Source organism: Engystomops pustulosus, chromosome 6 (assembly GCF_040894005.1).
Source record: "Engystomops pustulosus chromosome 6, aEngPut4.maternal, whole genome shotgun sequence".
In the NCBI taxonomy this organism is placed as follows: Eukaryota; Metazoa; Chordata; class Amphibia; order Anura; family Leptodactylidae; genus Engystomops; species Engystomops pustulosus.
Window position 1 is genome coordinate 153,978,031 of NC_092416.1, and position 22,954 is coordinate 154,000,984.

The 22,954-nt window shown below is 43.2% G+C and overlaps 1 protein-coding gene across 2 annotated transcripts in view; it reads right to left on the reverse strand.

Moving 5' to 3' along the window:
• Positions 1-9,808: 9,808 nt before the first annotated feature.
• The window catches only part of RECQL5 (RecQ like helicase 5), a 45,849-nt gene continuing 32,703 nt past the window's right edge, over positions 9,809-22,954 (reverse strand). The window contains exons 9-20 of one of the 2 annotated variants that reach the window (XM_072111890.1): positions 19,409-19,642; positions 18,841-18,937; positions 18,254-18,284; positions 17,904-17,962; positions 17,671-17,744; positions 16,098-16,191; positions 15,441-15,566; positions 14,656-15,359; positions 14,501-14,546; positions 13,267-13,524; positions 12,677-12,752; positions 9,809-10,353 (exon numbers count right to left, since the gene is read on the reverse strand). In XM_072111890.1, the coding sequence (XP_071967991.1) occupies positions 10,253-10,353; positions 12,677-12,752; positions 13,267-13,524; positions 14,501-14,546; positions 14,656-15,359; positions 15,441-15,566; positions 16,098-16,191; positions 17,671-17,744; positions 17,904-17,962; positions 18,254-18,284; positions 18,841-18,937; positions 19,409-19,642 (1,900 nt within the window). In that variant the 3' untranslated portion in view covers positions 9,809-10,252. The remainder of the gene's footprint in view (positions 10,354-12,676; positions 12,753-13,266; positions 13,525-14,500; positions 14,547-14,655; positions 15,360-15,440; positions 15,567-16,097; positions 16,192-17,670; positions 17,745-17,903; positions 17,963-18,253; positions 18,285-18,840; positions 18,938-19,408; positions 19,643-22,954) is intronic. The other variant, XM_072111889.1, reaches the window with a different exon arrangement.

Below are 22,954 nucleotides of genomic sequence, written 5' to 3' on the forward strand. Positions count from 1 at the left end.
CTGTTGTGTATAGTGGTGTTTTTATGTGTATATACAAAAACTGACCGACCTATGTTTTATATATTCTTTTACGTATGAACCAGTATTTTGGCCACATCTATCAGGTAATGCCTTCATCTTGTTTTATGGTGGGATATTGAGGGTGAATCTCCTCTCATTGGTAAGCTTACTTGGACAAGGGAAATCAACTTGGAAAAATCGCTCTACTAGATCCTTTCACAAATCCATTCAGGTACAGAGAAGTATAGTTTATATATAGTTCCTGTGTTATCACATTGTTATGTATATCAAGAGAAGTAGGGCAGTGGTTCAAAGATGCGAGGGGGTGATGAAGAGGTCCTAGACAGTAAAGGCAGTAATAGTTTGGATGAAGAGGTGGTGGTTAGGAAGCCCCAGGCATCCAGCAGAACATGGTTCCAAGGTGCATCAGTCAGCCTGCAGCCACGTTCTCTGCTACTGCCCAACGCACCCAAGGACTCCCCACACAAAGGTCGGCCAAAGGGTCTGACAGGTTGTGGTTAATATCAGGAGTGCACTGCACAATGCCAGGGCCTTTTACTTAAAAGGGGTTATCCGAGTTTAGTAATAATTTCGGGCCGAGCTGGGGCAGACTATTTAAAAATGATAAACGTGTACTTGCCTTCTCCAGCAATGTCCCTCTCCGTGGTCCGTCTGATCCGTGCTTGTTTACAGGGGCACAGAAGCCGCACACCGGGAGCTTCCGGTCCGTGAAGTCGCCGGCTCCTCCCATCCGTCCCTATCTCTCAGCATTGTCAGCGCTGGGAGATGGTGTCGGATGGGAGATTCCGGACGGCCGGAAGCTCCCTGTGCGCCCCTGTAAACAAACAGGGGCACAGATGAGACGGACCGTGGCGCGGGACATCAACAGCGCCAGAGGCGGTAAGTGCATGTTTATTATTTTTAAATAGCCTGCCCAGCCTGGCCCTAAATTATCACTAAACTCGCATACCCCTTTAACTGTCCACTGGATTAATGTAGTGGTGTCTGGACCTGAAGCGGGAATAGCTTTGGGTTTGCATTCTGACATCACTCAGGATTCCCGGACATTACTCCTTGCGCCCATATCGCGTCTGCACCACCAGTTTTAGCAAATCCAAGGGGAAACCGTCAAGTTTCAGCACAGCCTGCTGCTGCTGTAAGGCAAAAGACTACACATTGCCTGTGGACTGGGATCCAGGAGCAGAAGGATGAAAGGTTGTCTCTGAAACTCAAGACCGGTAAGGAGGCATCCGACAACAGCTGGAACCCTGTATCAGCCGTGGGCCTAGCCAGGTTGATGCATATCCCATGCCTTGCCCATGTGCTCAACTTGGTGATGCAAAGGTTCCTGTACAATTTAACAGACATCCTGAAGCTGCTGCATAAAGTGCTGTGTGTGCGCATTTTCAGCGTTCACAACTTACTGCTGCTGGAGAACCTGCACTGCAGACCAGCTGGCAGCATGCCCACCCACGCCACATATGTGGTGTACCAACTAGGAGGCATCCAACATGATGGAAAGTGTGTGAGCAGCAGCAGGCAATAGTTCACTTCCAGAACGCCCAGGTGAGTCAAAGTAGTGACCAACTGCACTTCATCACCAATGACTGGACCTCCATGAGAGACATCTGTGACGTGCAGCACTACTTCCAGTATGGTCAGTTCTCCTTATGCCATTATCAGTTCTACCATCTCTATACCAAAGCGCTCGGAAATGCTCTTCCACCCTTGACAGAGGATGTAATGGAGACACAGGAGGAAGAAGAGTAACCAGTTAGGCTAGTCCTACACATGGGGAAAAAACTCTCAAAGCCGCTCGGCCAGCGGCCAAAAATATCCCTTTTGCCACCCGGGTAGGGGATAAAATATAACTTTTATTGGTTATTGAATAAAAATGAAAGCAACTGAACTGAATTGTTAAAATACACAAGGGGCAGTAAATCGGAGGTCGAATATAGCAGGTCGGGGATGCTTAATTGAGACTGAGATACGTAAGTATTGCTGCTGGAAGGATTGATCAGTTCCCTCTCTTCTTGCAAACAAAGTTGCAGTGAACATCTAAATAGAGATGAAAATTACTCTCAAGGTCATCCCTACTCTGCCTGCTCAATTTGCATAGCCTATGTGTGACTTCGACCTAGGTGAAACCTTTGAACTGCCCTATGCTGATTAAAATATTTCGCTCAACCAGGCCCTCCCTGGAGGGCCTGGTTGAGCGAAATATTTTAATCAGCATAGGGCAGTTCAAAGGTTTCACCTAGGTCGAAGTCACACATAGGCTATGCAAATTGAGCAGGCAGAGTAGGGATGACCTTGAGAGTAATTTTCATCTCTATTTAGATGTTCACTGCAACTTTGTTTGCAAGAAGAGAGGGAACTGATCAATCCTTCCAGCAGCAATACTTACGTATCTCAGTCTCAATTAAGCATCCCCGACCTGCTATATTCGACCTCCGATTTACTGCCCCTTGTGTATTTTAACAATTCAGTTCAGTTGCTTTCATTTTTATTCAATAACCAATAAAAGTTATATTTTATCCCCTACCCGGGTGGCAAAAGGGATATTTTTGGCCGCTGGCCGAGCGGCTTTGAGAGTTTTTTCCTAAATATGTTTTTGCATCCCGGCCACCCTGGGTCTTGACCTAAATCCTTGGGTCTAAAACTGGGCTATCTTCCTCCCCCTACAGTTTGTATGGGAGAGGAAATTTTCTTGTATGCTTTAAGTCCTACACATGGGTAACAGGTCAGGTATTGCAGTCCAGCCAGGGGAAGGTTTTGGAGAAGGATATTCACAGGCTGAGCCCTCTCCATAAAGCCTCAGTGTTTGCAGTTGTTAACCCTTTAAATGTTAGATGCATCTTGGCAAGGATTGTGCAACTTCAGTGCCCGTCATTCAGGCAGCTCTGTAACACATCTACATATCACTAGCAAAAACAGCCATATGCTACAATACATTAGGATTGCAACACATGATATGAGCGATCAGACCCTTCTAGGGTTCAAGTACCCTAGGGGACCTGAAAAACTAAAAAAAAAAAAAAAAAAAAAAAAAAAAAAGGGTAAAAAGTTCAAATCACGTTTGTTCTTGCCATGTGCCAAAAGCCCCGTTCTATCAAAATGTTAAAACTATAATTTCTGAAGGTGAACCCAGTACCGAAAAATAGCGCCCACGTCGTCACATTTTTTTTTTGCCATTTTACAACACACAAAAATTTTTATAAAAAGTGTTCTAAAGGTTGTACATTCCCCAAAATGCTGGTCGTCAGCTCGTCCAGCAACAAGATGACACCTTACAAAGCTTCATACACCGCAGTATGAAAAAGTTATTAGTGTCAGAATATGGCAAAACTAAGAAATGTTTTATTTGTATAAAGTTTTTAATTTTGTAAAATCTATTTAAACATAATAAAACCCATATAAATTTGGTATCAACGTAATCGTAGCAACCCAAAGCACAGTAACAATTTTGTTACGCATAAAACCAGCAGCGTAGACTGAAAAATAAAAAACTTCGAGATTTTTGAAGGTGCGGGAATGAAAAATGGAACCACAAAAACAAAAAAGGGTTGTGGCATTACAGAGTTTTACAGACCTCCCATTCTTCGTAGATAAGAAATATTTATTTTCCCCACTGAAGAAGAAATGTAGTCATTACTCATAGATCCAGGCACCATGACTGTGGTAATCTTCTTATATTTGTTATCTATGGCCTCCTTAATTCTAAAATCCACATTTAAAATAATGGCAATGAGCCTGAAGGGTGTTACCAGGGCTCCTCCATGTTGTAGCTTCACACTGTCTCCTCCTTCCCTTCTGCTCTCTCATCCTGTAATTTTGCACAGTGGGAGTTAGAAGTTGCAGTGTGTAAACTACAGCACAGAGGGGCTCTGGAAACACCTTCGGAGCCCTTCTGGCTCATTACCATAATTGGAAAAATTGATTTCAGAAGGAAGGAGTCCATGGATAACATAAGATTACTGACTTACTTCACCCTACTGAGCCTAGACTCTTAACCTTTCAAGAATTAGTCACAAATGAGCAGCTAGGGCCGGGGCACTACCTGGCACATTGCCAAGTTAAAGGATTCCTACTAGAAAGATTAAGGGATTGGATGAAAGAACGCACTCGTACTTTTACAGACTCAGCCCTTAGCTCCTCATCAAATGTACACTCTATTTCATTTCTATACCCACAACTCAGCAGAGCAGATATTGACAAGAAAGCAGCTTCTTTATTTAACCGGTTCGCGACTGCCCGCCGTGTACTCACGGCCGCAGTCGCGCTGCATGGAGAGGGCTCACGGGCTGAGCCCTCTCCATAGCCGGTAAGTCTTTGCTGCATATTGCAGCAAAGGCTTACCGGTAACATCCGCGATCGGTGCTAGTACCGATCGCGGGTGTTTTCACAGCGTGGGCTGCCGGCAAACCTGCCGGCAGCCTCAAACAGACAGCGGCGCATGGGCGCCGCCATCTTACCTGGGATCGCCGCTCCCCGTGACGTCATCGGGGGCGGTGATCCGTCTCCATGGTAGCCTCGGGTCTTCCGAAGACCCGAGGCTATTTCGTTTTAACCCCTTCATTACAATGTGCTGATAGCACATTGTAATGAATGAGGAAGAAAACCCCCATATACTGCCATACTGAAGTATGGCAGTATATGATAGGATCGATCAGACAACCTAGGGTTAAAGTATCCTAGGGAGTCTGTAAAATAGTATAAATAAAAATAAAAAAAAGTAAAAAAAAAAAAAAATTATAATAAAAAAACCTAAAATTTCAAATCACCCCCCTTTCCCTAGAACTGACATAAATATAAATAAACAGTAAAAATCATAAACACATCAGGTATCGACGCGTCCGAAAATGCCTGATCTATCAAAATATGATAACGGTTTTTCAATGCGTTTAACCCCGTAACGGAAAATAGTGCCCAAAGTCGAAAATGGCACTTTTTGCCATTTTGAAAAATCTAAAAAAATCTATAAAAAGTGATCAAAAGGTCGTACAGTCCTAAAAATGATATCATTGAACATATTATCAAATTTCGCAAAAAATAACACCACCCACAGCTCCGTACACCATAGTATAAAAAAGTTATTAGCGCCAGAAGTTGGCAAAATCAAAAAAATTATTTTTGTACAGGAGGTTTTAATTTTTGTAAATGTATGAAAACATTATAAAACCTATACAAATTTGGTATCCCCTTAATCGTACCGACCCAAAGAATAAAGTAGACATGTCATTTGGGGCGCTCAATGAAAGACGTAATATCCAAACCACAAGAAAATGGCGCAAATGCGTTTTTTTACCATTTTCATTGCATTTGGAATTTTTTTCCCGCTTCCGAGTACATGGCATGGAATATTTAATACCATCATTATGAAGTGCAATTTGTTACGCAGAAAACAGGCCATCACACAGCTCTTTAAGTGTATAAATAAAAAAGTTATAGATTTTTGAAGGTGGGGAGTGAAAAATGGACATGAAAAAACAGGAAAGGGCCCGGTCCTTAACCGGTTAAAATGTGGGAAAAAGATATAGGTAGAATGGACCTGACACCGATGGTATTAAAAGGGTGGGAAAGAATTAGAAAAGCGGTGAAAAGTGGAGAGATGGGTATCTTAGACTAGTACACAAGGCTGTCTATGGTTTTAACATTCCACAGCACCCGGATGCACCACATAGATTGACGAAATGTCCAAGGTGTCAGAAACCTTTAACAGACCTATTCCATGGGCTATGGACATTTCCAGCCTCTCAGAAATTTTGGCAGCGGACCACTTCAAAGATAAAAGATAAGCTGAATATAGCTTTACCTATGGATCCCAGGTTACTGCTCCTCCATTGCGAAGTGATGGACTTCTCCCTTCCCTTGGTGCTTCATATAGCATACTTGCCAAATGGTTACAGCCAGTGAGTCCACAGGTGGAGGATGTGTTACAGCTCATCAGGAGTTATATTCACCAGGAAAGTATCGAGGTTGTGTATTGTAAGGATACCCTGACACAGAAATTTTTTAGTAAGTGGGGAGGTTTTATCTCAGAAATGTATTCTACAGAGGTCATCAGGGAAATAGTTTCCCCATATACCACTACGGCATGGTATCTCCAGAAAGACATAGCAGGAAACTTGGGCAAACTCAAGATTACCTGATGAGCTGTGACCGCCCTAACATTCAGGAATACTTTGTGACACACATAGAGCTTTATGATGGTCAATCTTTCTCAAGAGAGGGAAATAGAGTGGATGCTTAGCCTCTGACACCTGTGACGGGGTGGGAGGGGACGTGCGGGATATGGATTTTGTATCTGATTCACATATGTATGATGTTTTCATAACGTCTTGAAAAAGATGCACTTGAATGTTATTTCATTTATTATATCTGATAAAAAGAAAACTAATAAAATATTTAAAAAACAAACAAAAAAAAACCCATAAGATTACTATCGTCACTGTGCCTGGATCTACGAGTAAGTGCCCCCGGTTTATCCTGCTTGTTTCCTTTAACAATACACTACAGAAAACTATAAAGCACGATGCTACTCAGCTCTGGTGAACCCCTGTCCTCCAAGTTTGCGATCACAGAGGGGAAAGGAAGCAGGGGTGAGCCATCCAAGGTTACAATGCAGATGCCTGAAGAGATACATTGTTTCCAGTTCTGTTTATTACATCATTTCTCACAAACAGAAACCTATATGGAGACACGAGGCCCTGCAAGTACAGAAAACCATCATGTCACTACAATGACTGGACAAAAAAAAAAGGTTGAATTTTAATATTAAATTATAATCTCTATTTCTCCACAAATAGAAAGATGCTATTTCCCAACCAGAAGCAACATATGTTAAATTAAAATACATGAAAAAAAAAAAAACTGAGAAAGTCATAGGGTTCATTCATCCGAAGCAAAGGCTAAAGATGCTAATGCGTTACACAAAAGAGAATAGCAGCAACAGGTCCGGATCAGATCTGTGATGGTGACACTATGGCTACCATTCCCACATCCTCCACTAGGTGGCGCAAGTGCATAGGTGATGATTAGCAGCAGGGGGCGCACTTACAAGGGGAGCCGATCATGTCTGTCACTTTGCTTTCTAGAAACTTGAAGCACTTGAGTGAAGAACAGATTGGGGAGACATGAAGAGGAGATGTAACATAAATAAGACACGGTATATGTCATATAGGGGGAGGACCAGTCTGTGTCACTCTAGTATTGGGGTGTTACACGGTATATGTCATATAGGGACAGGACCAGTCTGTGTCACTCTAGTATTGGGGTGTTACACGGTATATGTCATATAGGGACAGGACCAGTCTGTGTCACTCTAGTATTGGGGTGTTACACGGTATATGTCATATAGGGACAGGACCAGTCTGTGTCACTCTAGTATTGGGGTGTTACACGGTATATGTCATATAGGGACAGGACCAATCTGTGTCACTCTAGTATTGGGGTGTTAAACGGTATATGTCATATAGGGACAGGACCAATCTGTGTCGCTGCAGTATTGGGGTGTTACACGGTATATGTCATATAGGGACAGGACCAGTCTGTGTCACTCTAGTATTGGGGTGTTACACGGTATATGTCATATAGGGACAGGACCAGTCTGTGTCGCTGCAGTATTGGGGTGTTACACGGTATATGTCATATAGGGGGAGGACCAGTCTGTGTCACTCTAGTATTGGGGTGTTACACGGTATATGTCATATAGGGGGAGGACCAGTCTGTGTCACTCTAGTATTGGGGTGTTACACGGTATATGTCATATAGGGACAGGACCAGTCTGTGTCGCTGCAGTATTGGGGTGTTACACGGTATATGTCATATAGGGGGAGGACCAGTCTGTGTCACTCTAGTATTGGGGTGTTACACGGTATATGTCATATAGGGGGAGGACCAGTCTGTGTCACTCTAGTATTGGGGTGTTACACGGTATATGTCATATAGGGACAGGACCAGTCTATGTCACTCTAGTATTGGGGTGTTACACGGTATATGTCATATAGGGGGAGGACCAGTCTGTGTCACTCTAGCATTGGGGTGTTACACGGTATATGTCATATAGGGGGAGGACCAGTCTGTGTCACTCTAGTATTGGGGTGTTACACGGTATATGTCATATAGGGACAGGACCAGTCTATGTCACTCTAGTATTGGGGTGTTACACGGTATATGTCATATAGGGACAGGACCAGTCTGTGTCACTCTAGTATTGGGGTGTTGTTACACGGTATATGTCATATAGGGGGAGGACCAGTCTGTGTCACTCTAGTATTGGGGTGTTACACGGTATATGTCATATAGGGACAGGACCAATCTGTGTCGCTGCAGTATTGGGGTGTTACACGGTATATGTCATATAGGGGGAGGACCAGTCTATGTCACTCTAGTATTGGGGTGTTACACGGTATATGTCATATAGGGGGAGGACCAGTCTGTGTCACTCTAGTATTGGGGTGTTACACGGTATATGTCATATAGGGACAGGACCAATCTGTGTCGCTGCAGTATTGGGGTGTTACACGGTAAATGTCATATAGGGGGAGGACCAGTCTGTGTCACTCTAGTATTGGGGTGTTACACGGTATATGTCATATAGGGACAGGACCAATCTGTGTCGCTGCAGTATTGGGGTGTTACACGGTATATGTCATATAGGGACAGGACCAGTCTGTGTCGCTGCAGTATTGGGGTGTTACACGGTATATGTCATATAGGGGGAGGACCAGTCTGTGTCACTCTAGTATTGGGGTGTTACACGGTATATGTCATATAGGGACAGGACCAGTCTGTGTCGCTGCAGTATTGGGGTGTTACACGGTATATGTCATATAGGGACAGGACCAGTCTGTGTCGCTGCAGTATTGGGGTGTTACACGGTATATGTCATATAGGGGGAGGACCAGTCTGTGTCACTCTAGTATTGGGGTGTTACACGGTATATGTCATATAGGGACAGGACCAGTCTGTGTCACTCTAGTATTGGGGTGTTATACAGTATATGTCATATAGGGACAGGACCAATCTGTGTCGCTGCAGTATTGGGGTGTTACACGGTAAATGTCATATAGGGGGAGGACCAGTCTGTGTCACTCTAGTATTGGGGTGTTACACGGTATATGTCATATAGGGACAGGACCAATCTGTGTCGCTGCAGTATTGGGGTGTTACACGGTATATGTCATATAGGGACAGGACCAGTCTGTGTCGCTGCAGTATTGGGGTGTTACACGGTATATGTCATATAGGGGGAGGACCAGTCTGTGTCACTCTAGTATTGGGGTGTTACACGGTATATGTCATATAGGGACAGGACCAGTCTGTGTCGCTGCAGTATTGGGGTGTTACACGGTATATGTCATATAGGGGGAGGACCAGTCTGTGTCACTCTAGTATTGGGGTGTTACACGGTATATGTCATATAGGGACAGGACCAGTCTGTGTCACTCTAGTATTGGGGTGTTATACAGTATATGTCATATAGGGACAGGACCAATCTGTGTCGCTGCAGTATTGGGGTGTTACACGGTAAATGTCATATAGGGGGAGGACCAGTCTGTGTCACTCTAGTATTGGGGTGTTACACGGTATATGTCATATAGGGACAGGACCAATCTGTGTCGCTGCAGTATTGGGGTGTTACACGGTATATGTCATATAGGGACAGGACCAGTCTGTGTCGCTGCAGTATTGGGGTGTTACACGGTATATGTCATATAGGGGGAGGACCAGTCTGTGTCACTCTAGTATTGGGGTGTTACACGGTATATGTCATATAGGGACAGGACCAGTCTGTGTCGCTGCAGTATTGGGGTGTTACACGGTATATGTCATATAGGGGGAGGACCAGTCTGTGTCACTCTAGTATTGGGGTGTTACACGGTATATGTCATATAGGGACAGGACCAGTCTGTGTGGCTGCAATATTGGGGTGTTACACGGTATATGTCATATAGGGACAGGACCAGTCTGTGTGGCTGCAATATTGGGGTGTTACACGTTATATGTCATATAGGGACAGGTCCAGTCCGTCACTTCAGTATTGGGGTATCACACTGTAGCGCTGTATGGGGTACAGCTTCGTAAAACTGAATAAAAAACAGTATTATGAGAAAAGATAAAACATTTCATTGTGATGAATGGTGCGAGCAGCGGACAGAGGCCTCCCCCCAGGACTCCGCCGGTGGTGAGGTAGCCTGTAAGTGCATAGATGTCAGCAGGATTGTCACTATACGCAGGTCTCCGGGCATCAGGTGGTGACGTTCAGCATCTCCTGCAAGTCACTTTCGCTCTCACACTTCACCCGATTTTTAAAAAATGTCTTGATCAGTTTCTGCGCTTCTTCTTTCACTAAGTAGAACAGGAGGTAAGAGAGGTACAGGTAGATTACAAAACAATTGTATATAGGTGCATATCTTACACTACGGATGGTCAATGTATGCCGATCCATTAGGCACAATGTGAAAGGAGCCTTACACAGCTCACTAGAGGCAATGTATGACGAAATTTCAATTCAATGACAGCAAGCAGACATCTAATAATAAGCTTTTTCCAACGTCTAAAGAGGAACCTGCAAATGCTCCACGGTGAACTCCGCCACAGGCCCGTGCCCTCTTGCCGTGGAAGTGGCATGAAGCAGAAAGTATGACAATTACTGGACTTGTACACCAGAAAACTGGGATAGAAGCCCTGCTAAATCTCCCCCATAGTTGTTGGCACAAGGGGCAGATTATTATGCCTCCAATAAATCTACAGCAATTGTAACATATGGATTTTGCCATATTCCCAATGAATAAACCATTTTAGGCCGGCTCACATGGCGTGGAAATACGTGGCATAGTCCCTTTCCCATTGTATCTATGGGAGGCGTCTAGACACGCCATATACTGTGAGCGGGTATCAGGAGGATTTCGCTTGATGCTGGTCACAATCAGCAGATAATTTGTACACATACCCTAAAGTCCGCTGCCAATGAGCAATTCGGTCTGAGAAAGCTGCTCCATGAATTTGTGGGAATTTTAGCGACTGAACCTGGAATCACTGACCTGAAGGGACATACAGAGTCCAGTAATTCTAGGTTCTGTTTAGGTTTCTCAAACTAAACAAGCTCATGGGCAACAGGCCCATAAGGGGAAAAAAAAAAACAATCTTTCACATAAACTGACACATTGGGGGTCATTTACTAAGGTCCTGATTTGCGTTTTCCTGACGTGTTACCCGAATATTTCCGATTTGCGCCGATTTTCCCTGAATTGCCCCGGGATTTTGGCGCACGCGATCGGATTGTGGCGCATCGGCGACGGCATGCACGCGACGGAAATCGGGGTGCGTGGCCGAACGAAAACCCGACGGATTTAAAACAAAAAATGTGTCGCGAAAATTACACTTACCTTCACCAGGAAAAGGCCGGTGAATTTCAGGGCATTCCAGCGGGCCTCCGGGGAACTTCAGCGCAGCAGCACCACCTGGTGGACGGCGGAGGAACTGCCTTAGTGAATCCCGGCCGGACCCGAATCCACCGCAGAGAACGCACTGCTGGATCGCGAACGGACCGGGTGAGTAAATCTGCCCCATTGAGTTTCATATGGATGTACCTTATAAATCTAAGGCTCTTAACGTCAAAATTTTGTGTTCCCAAATCCTCTCCATGCATCATTTTGTTTGTAGAATACTGCCACAGCACATAGATGAGATTTGTATCAAATTTCTCTCTTATTATTGTAATGTGTTGCTTATTTTACCCGCAGCAGATCCAGTACGTGTGGATAGACCCTCCTAATAGAGGATATGAGCAGAGTGAACAGGCCAGGTCCGTGCGGTATAGAAGTACAGATATTACTGGGGAGAATGTACCAGGTCCGGTTAATTATTACCTCCTCTCAGGAATGTCATCAGGTAATAGAGCGTATACAAAGTTACTTGAAATTTCAGGGTCACTAACTTTCTCATCACTTCAAGGACACTTATCCCCTTTTCACAGGTTTGGGGACATTTAATGAGAATGTTACCCACAAGCCTTTGAAGTGCTGCATCACAATGGAGAGCTTGTCCTGTGCTCTACTAACTTCTATAGGGGTGCAGACCACGGCTATCCCAGAAACACCAAAGAAATTAATGAACAAGTTACACACCATCACTATATTCACAATGATGCACTTGTTGTACTGGCAGTCCTAGTGATTGGACAATTATCTCCCAAGTTTTAAAGCTATCCCATATCCCAACTGCTTGGACCCCTACAATTACAAGAATGGGACCCCTAAGCGATCCATAAAACATGGATCCCATTCTCACTGAAGGGAAGAGCGGCAAGTCGGGCAAGTGTCCTGAAACTCCAGCAATTTTATGGGAGTGTCGGAAAGTGCTGAGCACAGGGCTGTGGTGCCTCCGGAACTCCCATTTACTATGTATGTGATTGCCAGATAAACCCGAGTGCTGTGCTCTGCAATTTCTGACAGTCTAATATAAATGAATGGAGCAGGACACATGCTTACCCACTAGTGAAAACATGCCCCCCATTCTCCAAATTGTGGGGGATCCCATTCTAGTGATTGTGGGGTTCCCAGCAGTTGGGCCATTACCAATCAGCTTGTTATCCACTATGCTGTGGATACAGGATAACTTGACAACCCCTTTAGGTCCACAATGCATCATTATAAAGTAGAGAACTTACCAGTTCTTCGTTGCAGGGTCTTGTTATCCCCCGCCAGGTGGTGGGACAGCTGCCTTGCAAATGCTTTAAACAAGTCCTGTAATGAAAAAAAAGTGGTGTATTCTTGGTAAGGACCATTGTTCATCCAAAACAACGTAACAACTACACAGAATATTCCAGACTTTGTTTCCAATTCTGTGAAAAATAGCTTTACAAATCCTGACCCATTTAACAACATATTATGTATATATAATAATATATATTTGAAAAACATATGATCAACAAAAAGTAACACAGAATTCCCACTATAATAATAATTCCTTTATTTATATAGCGCGACCAGATCACGGAGCGCCGCACAGAGCTTGTCAAATCTGTCCCTGTCCCCATGGGGCTCACAATCTAATCCACCTGTGGGATTAGAGTGTGGGAGGAAACCAGAGGACCCGGAGGAAACCCACGCAAAGACGGAGAGAACATACAAACTCTTTGCAGATGTTGACCCTGGGACATGAATTCAGGACCTCAGCGCTGCAAGTCTGTAGTGCTAACCACTCATACTCTCTGCCCATACTATTTATGCCGGCAGAGATCAGGATCTCCACACCTACCTTAGATGCAAACTTTCCATCTCTGAAGAAGGGGGTGAGGTATTTCACTACTATGTCAGCTGTCTCTTTTAAGGTTATCACTTTATTCGGAGGTGGCTGCAGGATTTTGGCAGTACCTTCCTTGTCTTCTCGGGAGAGGTTTGGGTCAAAAGTCACTTTCTTTTTCCCTTGCCCAATGTTCCCCTTCTCAGGACAGAACAAGATAGAGGAAGATTTTTCTTCTCTTCTTTGTCTCTTATGCGCCGGTTCCACAAATTCCTGAAAAAATGTAATACTCCGGGTATTAACACATAACTTCCTATTTGCTAGCTACCTTACTTATAAACCCGGCATAGTCAGCAGGGCACGCTATCTTAATTCCTGCGAATATGTTTTTGGAGTGCAGAAGCAAACTAAAGTACCTAAAGTAAATCTACACAAACAGGGAAAAATATATGAACTCCATGCTGAGTTTTCCCTTGATTATATTCTAAGCACTTACAAGGCAATAAACTACCGATCTGATTAGTGGGGGCACAGCTATTGGGACCCTCACTGGTCATGAGAACAGACCCCCCTCAGTCCTGAAAGTAAATTTTTTCACCTACCTCCTAGAAAGTACTGCTACATATTTCATCTATAGTTTGGTGTCATTTTAAATTTAAGATAATTGGCTTTAAAATTACACCAGACTTCAAACCTAATACATATATCTATAACCCTTTTTACATGTGAATATGTTAGTACAGTGATGGCAAAACTTTTAGAGACCAAGTGTCCAAACTACAACCAAAACCCACTTATTTATCGCAAGTGCCAACATAGAAATTTAATTTGTGATTTATACTCCCTACTCTGTCACAACTTTCATTCATATCAGCACCTGAGGACACCAATAAAGAAGAATATAGAAGAAAGTTGGATGATCATTGTACCTTCCCTCTAGGGTCCCAAAAACAGGAAGAATTGTCAGGGCCAGAGCAGGAGCTACAATGATAATCCAGATCTGTCCACACCTTCCCACTCCTCAAGTAGTCCCAGGTAGCACTGACGCTTTAAAATAGATCTGTGCACAGCAAGTCCTGGGCTGTCTGGGACTGCAGGAAGATGCCTAGAGTCATCTCTGGTGATGGCCTGGGTGCCCACAGAAAGGGCTCCGAGTGCCACCTGTCACCCGTGCCATAGGTTCGCCACCACTGTGTTAGTATATACTATCAAACCCAGTCCCCGGAAAAAAACATATTTAGGATCTAACCTGCTGCTCCAGTTCGTTCTTCTCATGCTCTGGAGATCTGGAGCCACTAGAAAGAACACAACTTGACTATTACTATCTTACTTTAATACTAACTAATAATAATAATACTAACTAAAATACTTTAGTTAAGATGATCGTTTTTCCGTAACACTTACCTGTTGCTCTTTGGAGCAAAACCTGAGACTGCCTGAAGTGTCACCTGTGATTCCTCTGGAGGATCTTTAGATGTTTCCTCACTTTGTAGCGGTGGAATTATTAAGGCCTCAGTGGTACGTGGTTCTGGTGGTTCCACATCTTCACTCTCTACATCACTAGTGTTATAATTTTGCGCCCTTTTGTCCGTTCGTTTTTTCAAGTCTGATACTTGTTCTGTTTGACAGTCCGGAAGGAGAAGACTTTTATCTGATGGAGGGATTATTTTGCTTTCTCTACCAAGATCTTCAAGGTTATTCCTTCCACTCTGAAGCCCATTCAGAGGGTCGTTAGAGAGGTCCTTATGGATTTCACAAGTGTCACTTAAAGAGCTTGGGTCAGGAGTGGGCACTGGTTGGGCACTGGTTGAGGGTTTAGATTTACTATAGAATGAGAAAAACTTTGAAATGTCCTGCGAGTCTTTGGCAGCGGCGGAGGCCAGCTCCTGCTTCTTCTTGCTCTGTCTTGACTTCTTATTTGGGCTGTTAATGTTTTTACTGGGACTCTCAGTCTTTTCAGTAGATGTACTGGACTGGTTAGGTTCAATCGTCTTGGTGGAGCCAGGATTGGAAGTCTTGTGTTCGGCCTCAGTATCTGATGTGGTAGTCTGGAGTAAACTTGAGGCACTTTGGAAAAGCGATGGCGCCCCCACTCTCTTGCGTTTAAACTACATTATAAAAGTGAGACACAATTAATAATATCGTGACAGATTTGCAATTTAGATTATAACCTGAATGTTCTTACACACCCCGTGTAACTGAGAGGCAGAGACAAATCCATCTCCATGGGTGTCTATATTTGTGTCATTTTTCTGAATGGACCCAAGTGCCGCATACAGCTCTCCATCCTTGGAGGCCTTGTTTATCTCAGCAACCTGAAAATAAATCCACAAAAAAGTCAAAGAATGGATTTATCCATTTCAATTCTTCATCCCCATTGTTATAGTTACATATAGCTTCAACACATAAGGAAGGAACCATAAAGCATCATTAATGGTAATGGTGATATGAAGACTATTCTAGCCTGAATGTTGAACAAATATGGTTCTTGTTAATGTGCAAACCTATGCAACTTTATATAAATTCTCAGGCTTTTTGCCTGTTGTAGAGTCTGTGTAACTCCTTTACATAGCTGGCTTTCCTGCTGCATCTGATATCTCTGAGTAATAGAGATAGCAGCACGGAAGGGGAAACAAAGTTGTATAAAAGACTGAGGAGAGCAACAAGTCTGAAAGTGGGATCAGATTGCAAACTATGAAACAAGGGATCCAATTATGATTGAAGAAATGAAACTCAGCAGAGCTCTGACGTGCAGAGAAAATGCTATTTGTGAATTAATTTGATATATGGGAACACAGAAAACCCCATCTTCCCTAGAAAACCTATGACACAGATTTTACTGTCACCTTTTTCAGTAGTGCGGCTTTATAAAGGTTCGCCATCTTGCTGCTTCGGAAAACCTCATATTCTAGGTCTACAGCAGAAGAGGAGATGTCCACCCTATGGTTAAATATGCCCAAGATAGTGAGAAAGATGAAATAAGGACCAGAACCTGTCACCACATTTTCACAAATACAGATAGTAACAGGTTCCCATAGACCCCCTTCTTTTAGCTTAAAATTGTTTCCCTTACAGCCCCATAAATCAGCTTTATATTATATTCCCTAGCATCAGACAAGGCTTGTTCTGCTCGGTTGGCCCCTCCCATCTGCTTCTCCCCACACCTCTTCTTAGCATGTCATGTACCCAAAGTGACATCATCCCAGGTCCTTTAGCCTCCTAATATTAGCAAACTGTACACCATGCATACATCTGATCACATGGAATCACAGCAGCCTCCATGGTTTTCTACTCTTCCCCATCCTCCATGGAGGCATGCTGTGATTTCATGTGATCAGATACATACATGGGGTAGATGTTGCAGATGTAACAGGACCTTTGATGATGTCATCCCGTTAACATGACTTTAAGTGCCCAATGATCTAAAAGAGCTCTGCATACAGTTGAATAGCCTGTCAATCAGGAACAAGGAGGCAGCGCAATGCAAGTAAGATTTAATATGTAGGACTCACAGTGTCATTTGACTCACATCAGGGGAGTTGCATATAAGCTTACAGACAGATTTTGTAACATTGCAGCCATGGAGAGGAATCACTTAAGGATAAGGGCAATGCTTTTAATCATAGTTTTTAATGAAGCCTTTTTTGGGTGGGTTAATAAGCATGACAGCTTCTTTTTCAAGGCTGTTTATATCTGTTGTTAAAACGCACTTGCACCAATTTAACATCAAATATCTATTTTTATCATATTCTGCTGTGATGCATCCTTCCTATGGTGTTGACAGTAGTGATGGGTCGTTCTCGAACAACATGAGCCAGCATCACCACAGTGAGCCGATGGCTCACTAAACCCCACCCCTAAATGGCTCACCACGCCCCTTTCATCTGATACAATTGGGTTAAAAGTGGAGTGGTGTGGGTTACTGACTGGCCTGCGACTCCCTATTATATATTTAATAGGGAGCCGTTCAGTATCCAGAATAGCCGGCTCTACTTAGTGAGTGGAGCATAATGATCCAGCTCGCTAAGAAGAGCTGGAATTTCCATCACTAGTTGGCAGCATGGTCTGGGCAGAAACAATCTTCTTCCCCATCTGGCATCTGACAGTGTTGTTTCTTCTTACCACCCTGCATAGAGAACCTTCTCATATACACTGCTATCTGCCACAGAGGCTCCGCCGCTTTCCCCTTTAGGATTATGTTTCTAGGTGCCACAGAAGGAAAATGAAGTAAAAATGTGATTTTAAATTTACAACCCTCTGTTGCCAAGTGTAACTTTAACAGTTTAACAGTGTAACTCTGGTTCTGTGGCACCCAGGAACACAATCTTGATGTGATATTAAAGAGGGGATTCTCCTCTTCAAAATGACTATTTAACTTTACACCCACTTGGTGGAATACAGAACATAGTTTCCTCTTACCTATCTATAGTATCGGTCAGTTGTACATTTTTACTGATGGCTTCCTCCAGCATCTTCAGACAGTGTTCCCGGGCCTATGAACATAGGAGACACTTATAGTGATGATCTAGTACATACTGTACATTCACAGTAAGAGCTAAAATGTTAGATGCAAGAAGGTAATCTGAGGTCTGCTTTAGCTGTGAACCAACTTATAGAAACATGCAGCATACTGCCGAAATTTTAATCCTTACCTTCACAGTAAGTTTGGGTATCTTGTCATTAGCTCCATCTTTAAGTGGACAGTCCTCAGCTATAAAAAATAAAAAAATACTACATAACTCCAATGTCTGAACAGTCCACATGTTCAACATTTAATAAAAGGGCGACCCATTGGATACACGTGACAGATCCCCAAACCACTGGGGCCACGGGGAATCAGAACCTGGGATTGAAGTCCCAATGCAAGAGTGGGATTGTACCTCCATTCACTTCCATGTGGCTGCTATCTCTGGCTGCCCATAGAAGTGACTAGAGGGCAGGTCACACAAGCGCACTGAGGTTGTAGTCATATAGAGGAGGTACTACAACAACGCAGACTTACTTGGCAGAATAAACTCTTCCAGTTCTCTGCTCTGAAAAAGAAAGAAAAAACATAAAAAGAAATGTAATGCTTGTTCGGAAATGGTTACTAATAAATATAATGCACCTTTTATAATCTCATTGAAATATACTCCTGTATTCACTCACACTCTTTTCCTGTCCGTTCCACATTTCCAAATTGACATTTACTCTAAAACCTTTAGTAAATTTGTCTTGGCGTTTCAAGATTTACTGCAGCTTACTGAAGCGTCAAATTACAGCTCACCATAGAAGTCTATGGCAAGACGATGGCCAAGCAGAGACGAAGGAGAATCCGTTCTATAGTAGCTAATAGTGAGTGTTATAGTAGCATAGCTACTGTATTCACATCAATACTAGCCAGTATAATGTCCTATATGGTGGCACTCTTGCTTGTGTGTCTCTGTAGGGCACACAAGTCAGGCGTGCAATCAGGGGAAGTCAGGGACAACTGAGAATTAGAGATAATTCTCTAAGAGAGGAAAACTGCTACCCAATGCAGAATGCAAATAATATAATGGTCAGAAGTTATACTAAAGGTGGGATGCACCTAAAACGTTTCACCCTCACCTTCCTCAAGTTCATCTGCTTCTGGTAAAAGCTGTTCCATTCTCGTTTGCGATTATCAGAAGAATCTTCATTGCTTCCATCAGAATCCTCATCACACCTACACAAGACATATTTAGAAGGAGGATATTAAAAGAAACCTAACATCAGAAATGTGTCTATTATGTGGTTAGAAGCGTATGAATCCCAAATCGAGTTTTACCTGATCCTAAAATACTTTTTAAACTAAACTACACTTTATCTAGTACTATGCTAATTATCGGCAGAGGCTACTGGGGCGTGGATAAGCCTTCGCTCCCAGTGCCTGGAGAGGCATCTCCATGCTCCAGAAGCCTCTTCCGATAATTAGCATAGTACTAGATAAAGTGTAGTTTAGTTTAAAAAGTATTTTAGGATCAGGTAAAACTCGATTTGGGCTTCTAGCCACCTACCATCAAATCTATCTTAATAGGTACATTTTTGATTGTAGGTTTCCTTTAAAGGGATATTCCCATTGTGTAGTAATGACATACGCAGAGACAAGATCCCCACAAACCATTTGAATTAGGAAGTTATTCCCTTTTACACTGACCTGGAGAACCCATACCCTTTCCTTCCACCATCATAAAGATCAGGGTCATATCCGAATGGTCCGGATGGAGCACCGGGTTGTTGGATGCAGGTTCTACTTCTTCCATTCAGCTGCAAACCTTGCATGTGCTCGATCTGCTGCTTCACCGCCCGTGGATTCTTACAGCAGTCACAGGATTTGTTACACATTGGCTTCTCGTCACCGAAAAATGATGCAATGGCGGCATGACGGCACCTAAGGGAGATGTAGAGAAGTTGTATCATCACATGCACAGTCATTACTGGATTGTGTGTTATGAGGCACAAAGCAAGTCTATGGGTTTACCAATCTCCATGCACATGATGCAGATTCATCATATGGTTTGTGGATGGAAACCAAACGAATCGGAAACTTGAGACATTACCCTATGGTCCTGAACAAGCAAAGGCAAACAAAACCCAAGCCATGTATATAAAGACAAGCAAGATTGCATATCCATTATGCATAGATCCACAGTACAATGAGTGACCATTAGAAGACTGACATTCTGTATTGTGTAGCAGTTGTTTCCCCCTATGCAGACCCTAATTCTCAGTTGCCTATGAGCTGGTGGTGGAGACTTGCTGTTATGATGTCTCCCATACACTGCACACAGAAAGTAAAGGAGAGCCTTCTCCATAACTCTCAGTAATAATGTGTAAAAAGCAGTTAGGGCAAGATAGAAACTTCTTGTTTAGCTCCATCAGCCTTTGAGATACCATATATTACAATTTTTTTTTATTATATTCAGTTTGTTATATTCATTACTACTCAGGATTTATGAAAAGTTTGTGATGCAATGATGCAAGCGTATAGCTGGCTACAGGAGAGAATGTGCTATGTGCTTCCTAATCTTAGGTGCTCCAGCTCTTCATGTACCCGTACATACTGTGTACTGTGAGGTGTCCCAAGTGTCCCTTACTGGAAAAGACGCTTGGTCTCTAGGATATAAGACGCTGCATGGAGCTTACGGTAATCAAACCACAGGAGCAAACTAAGTAGAGAGGATAGGAACCTGTCACCAGAAAATATCCTGCCATAGGCAGAAAAAAAATTACTATTAGTTTCAAATATTAAATCTTAAAGGGGTTTATCAGGCTAAAAATATTTATAACATAGAATATGACATAAATATCAGACTGGTGGTGGCTCAACACACATAACCCTCACAGATGACCTATTCCAAGCAGAGTTACAAGATATTGGCTCCAATTCATATCAATAGCAGCTAAGATGCAATGACTCATTTCAGCCACTTCTTTGTTCTTTTCTCTATTTTTTTCCTCATCTCTATTTAGGGTGATGCCACACATGGCGTTTTGAACCTGTTTTTGGGCCGTTTTTAAGCAGTCCGTTAAAAAGTGACTAAAAGACACTTTAATAAATCATAGGACAGCTGAATTCCATCTTGTTGGCAACAAGACATAAACTTAATGAGATTACATGGAAGTTCATTGGAAAAAGAGGGCAGTGAGTCATAGCAGCTAGATCTCCACCAACCTGCATAGAGGACTGCAAACTAGAGTTACAGGGTAGAATTTATTGTGTGCTGGTGTATGACCTGGTCCGGCCTGCCAGGGGCGTAACTTGAGGGGGTGCAGAGGTTGTGGTCGCATCCGGGCCCAAGAGGCTTAGGGGGCATATAAGGTCTCACTGTCCCATATGAGAAGACTAGTACTATAAACCATACATTATAGTTGCACTGGGGCCCATCAGCTTTAAGTTACGCCACTGCGGCCTGCCGTAGTTTGGCACAAATACGTGTGAAGGAATACCCTCATACAAGTTACTAAAATAAACTTTATAATAAATAATATCATAGTTAATGCTTCTTTCAGCGCTTTTATTACTCCTCCTCTCGTGATCTACTTTGTTGCAGCTGAATTCCTTCGTGCTAGCAACAAGACATAAGCTCAATGAAGTGTCAGATTACATGGCAGTTCTATGGAGAAGTGGGGTGGGCAGTGAGTCACAACAGCTAGATCTCCACCAACCTGCACAGAGGACGGCAAACTAGAGACACAGAGTGGAATTTATCGTGTGCTGGTGTATGACCTGGTCTCACCTCGTTTTGCCTGTGAAGGAACGCCCCCCCGCGCCCACTCACGCCACCTGTAGCCACGCACCTCTATGCCCCTGCATGCCCACATTGCATAACAACTGTAAATTCTTGCAGTGGGCAAGAATTTGCGATTAGATGCAATAGAGGCAGTGATTCATTGACCCCAAAGTTTGCAGGGATTTAAGCTGCTGTTAAACAAAATGAGCAGAATCAGGTTTACTCCTCCTGTGCAGGTGCTGGACGTCTAATTTCTTCAAAGTTTGTTCAAAGCATATTCTTACCCTTTGCATGCAAGTTATAAATGCTGATTTCTCAGCAGAAATGCCTCGGATTTAGTTGCAGATTGGCAAGTCCACAATGGCGAGTCTTTTTGACATTGCAGCTGTAAAGAGGATCAAATAGAACAATGGGGGTGGCTCTGGATTTGTGGTATATGATATACGTTATATGTGACATAATATATGTGCTGTCATACAGTTCTCAACTACAGTATTCTGTGATGATACATGTTAAATCATATGCAAATATGTACTCTGTGATTTTAGGTTTTGTATTATAACAATTCTTTCAATAAAAATTACAAATAAAAATAAAAAAAAAAGAACAATGGGGATGACAGGATAGATTGTAATTTCACCAGGCATGTGGGATGGAAACAGTCTGTATGGGCAGTAGAGATATGAGCAGTATACAGTACATAGAGTAGAGGAGTCAGAATACCCCTTTATGTATACAGGGAGCAGCGGAGAGAATTTTGGGTTTCCAGCACTGTGCAGGATGACGACTGGCTGCCCTGGGAAGGGTCTGACATCTACCACATGACAAAGATTTCATTCACTGTCTGCAGGCTGAGACCTAGTGCCACTCCTTCAGCTCCCAGTGATGAAAAGCACCTTTCAGAGCAGTGTATCTCACCCTAGACAGGCAGTGTCTGTCCTCCATGCATGGCCACAAATGCCCTACTAGCGGCACACTATACTACATGTTACTACTCCTAGTAACACAGTGTTATACTCTGGACGTCAGATGCAGGGCAATCATATCCATCTCAAGGCTGGTGCATGCAAAAAGTATATAGGATATCTATAGCGTCATCTGTGGTCTGCATTAGGGATACATAAAAATTGAGCTAATTTATGCACATTTTTAATAATAGTGGAATGGAAGAGTTCTTCACTTCTTCACTACCTGGTGCACATTTAAAGGGGCATTCTGGGTTGTATAAGTGATGACCTTCTGTGATGCTCCTATGATTTGTGACATGGCCTGTTTCAAGTTAACAGTGCAGAGCTGTATTACCAAGCACTGCCACTACACAATGTACGTCACTGTGCTTGGAAGAGGTCACAGCTCTCGCAACTCTATGGTCACCTCAAACAGGTAATCTGCAGGTCATCACTATCCTGAGCTCCTTAAAGGGGTTGTGCAATGGTAGAAAAACATGGCTGCTTTCTTCCAAAAACAGC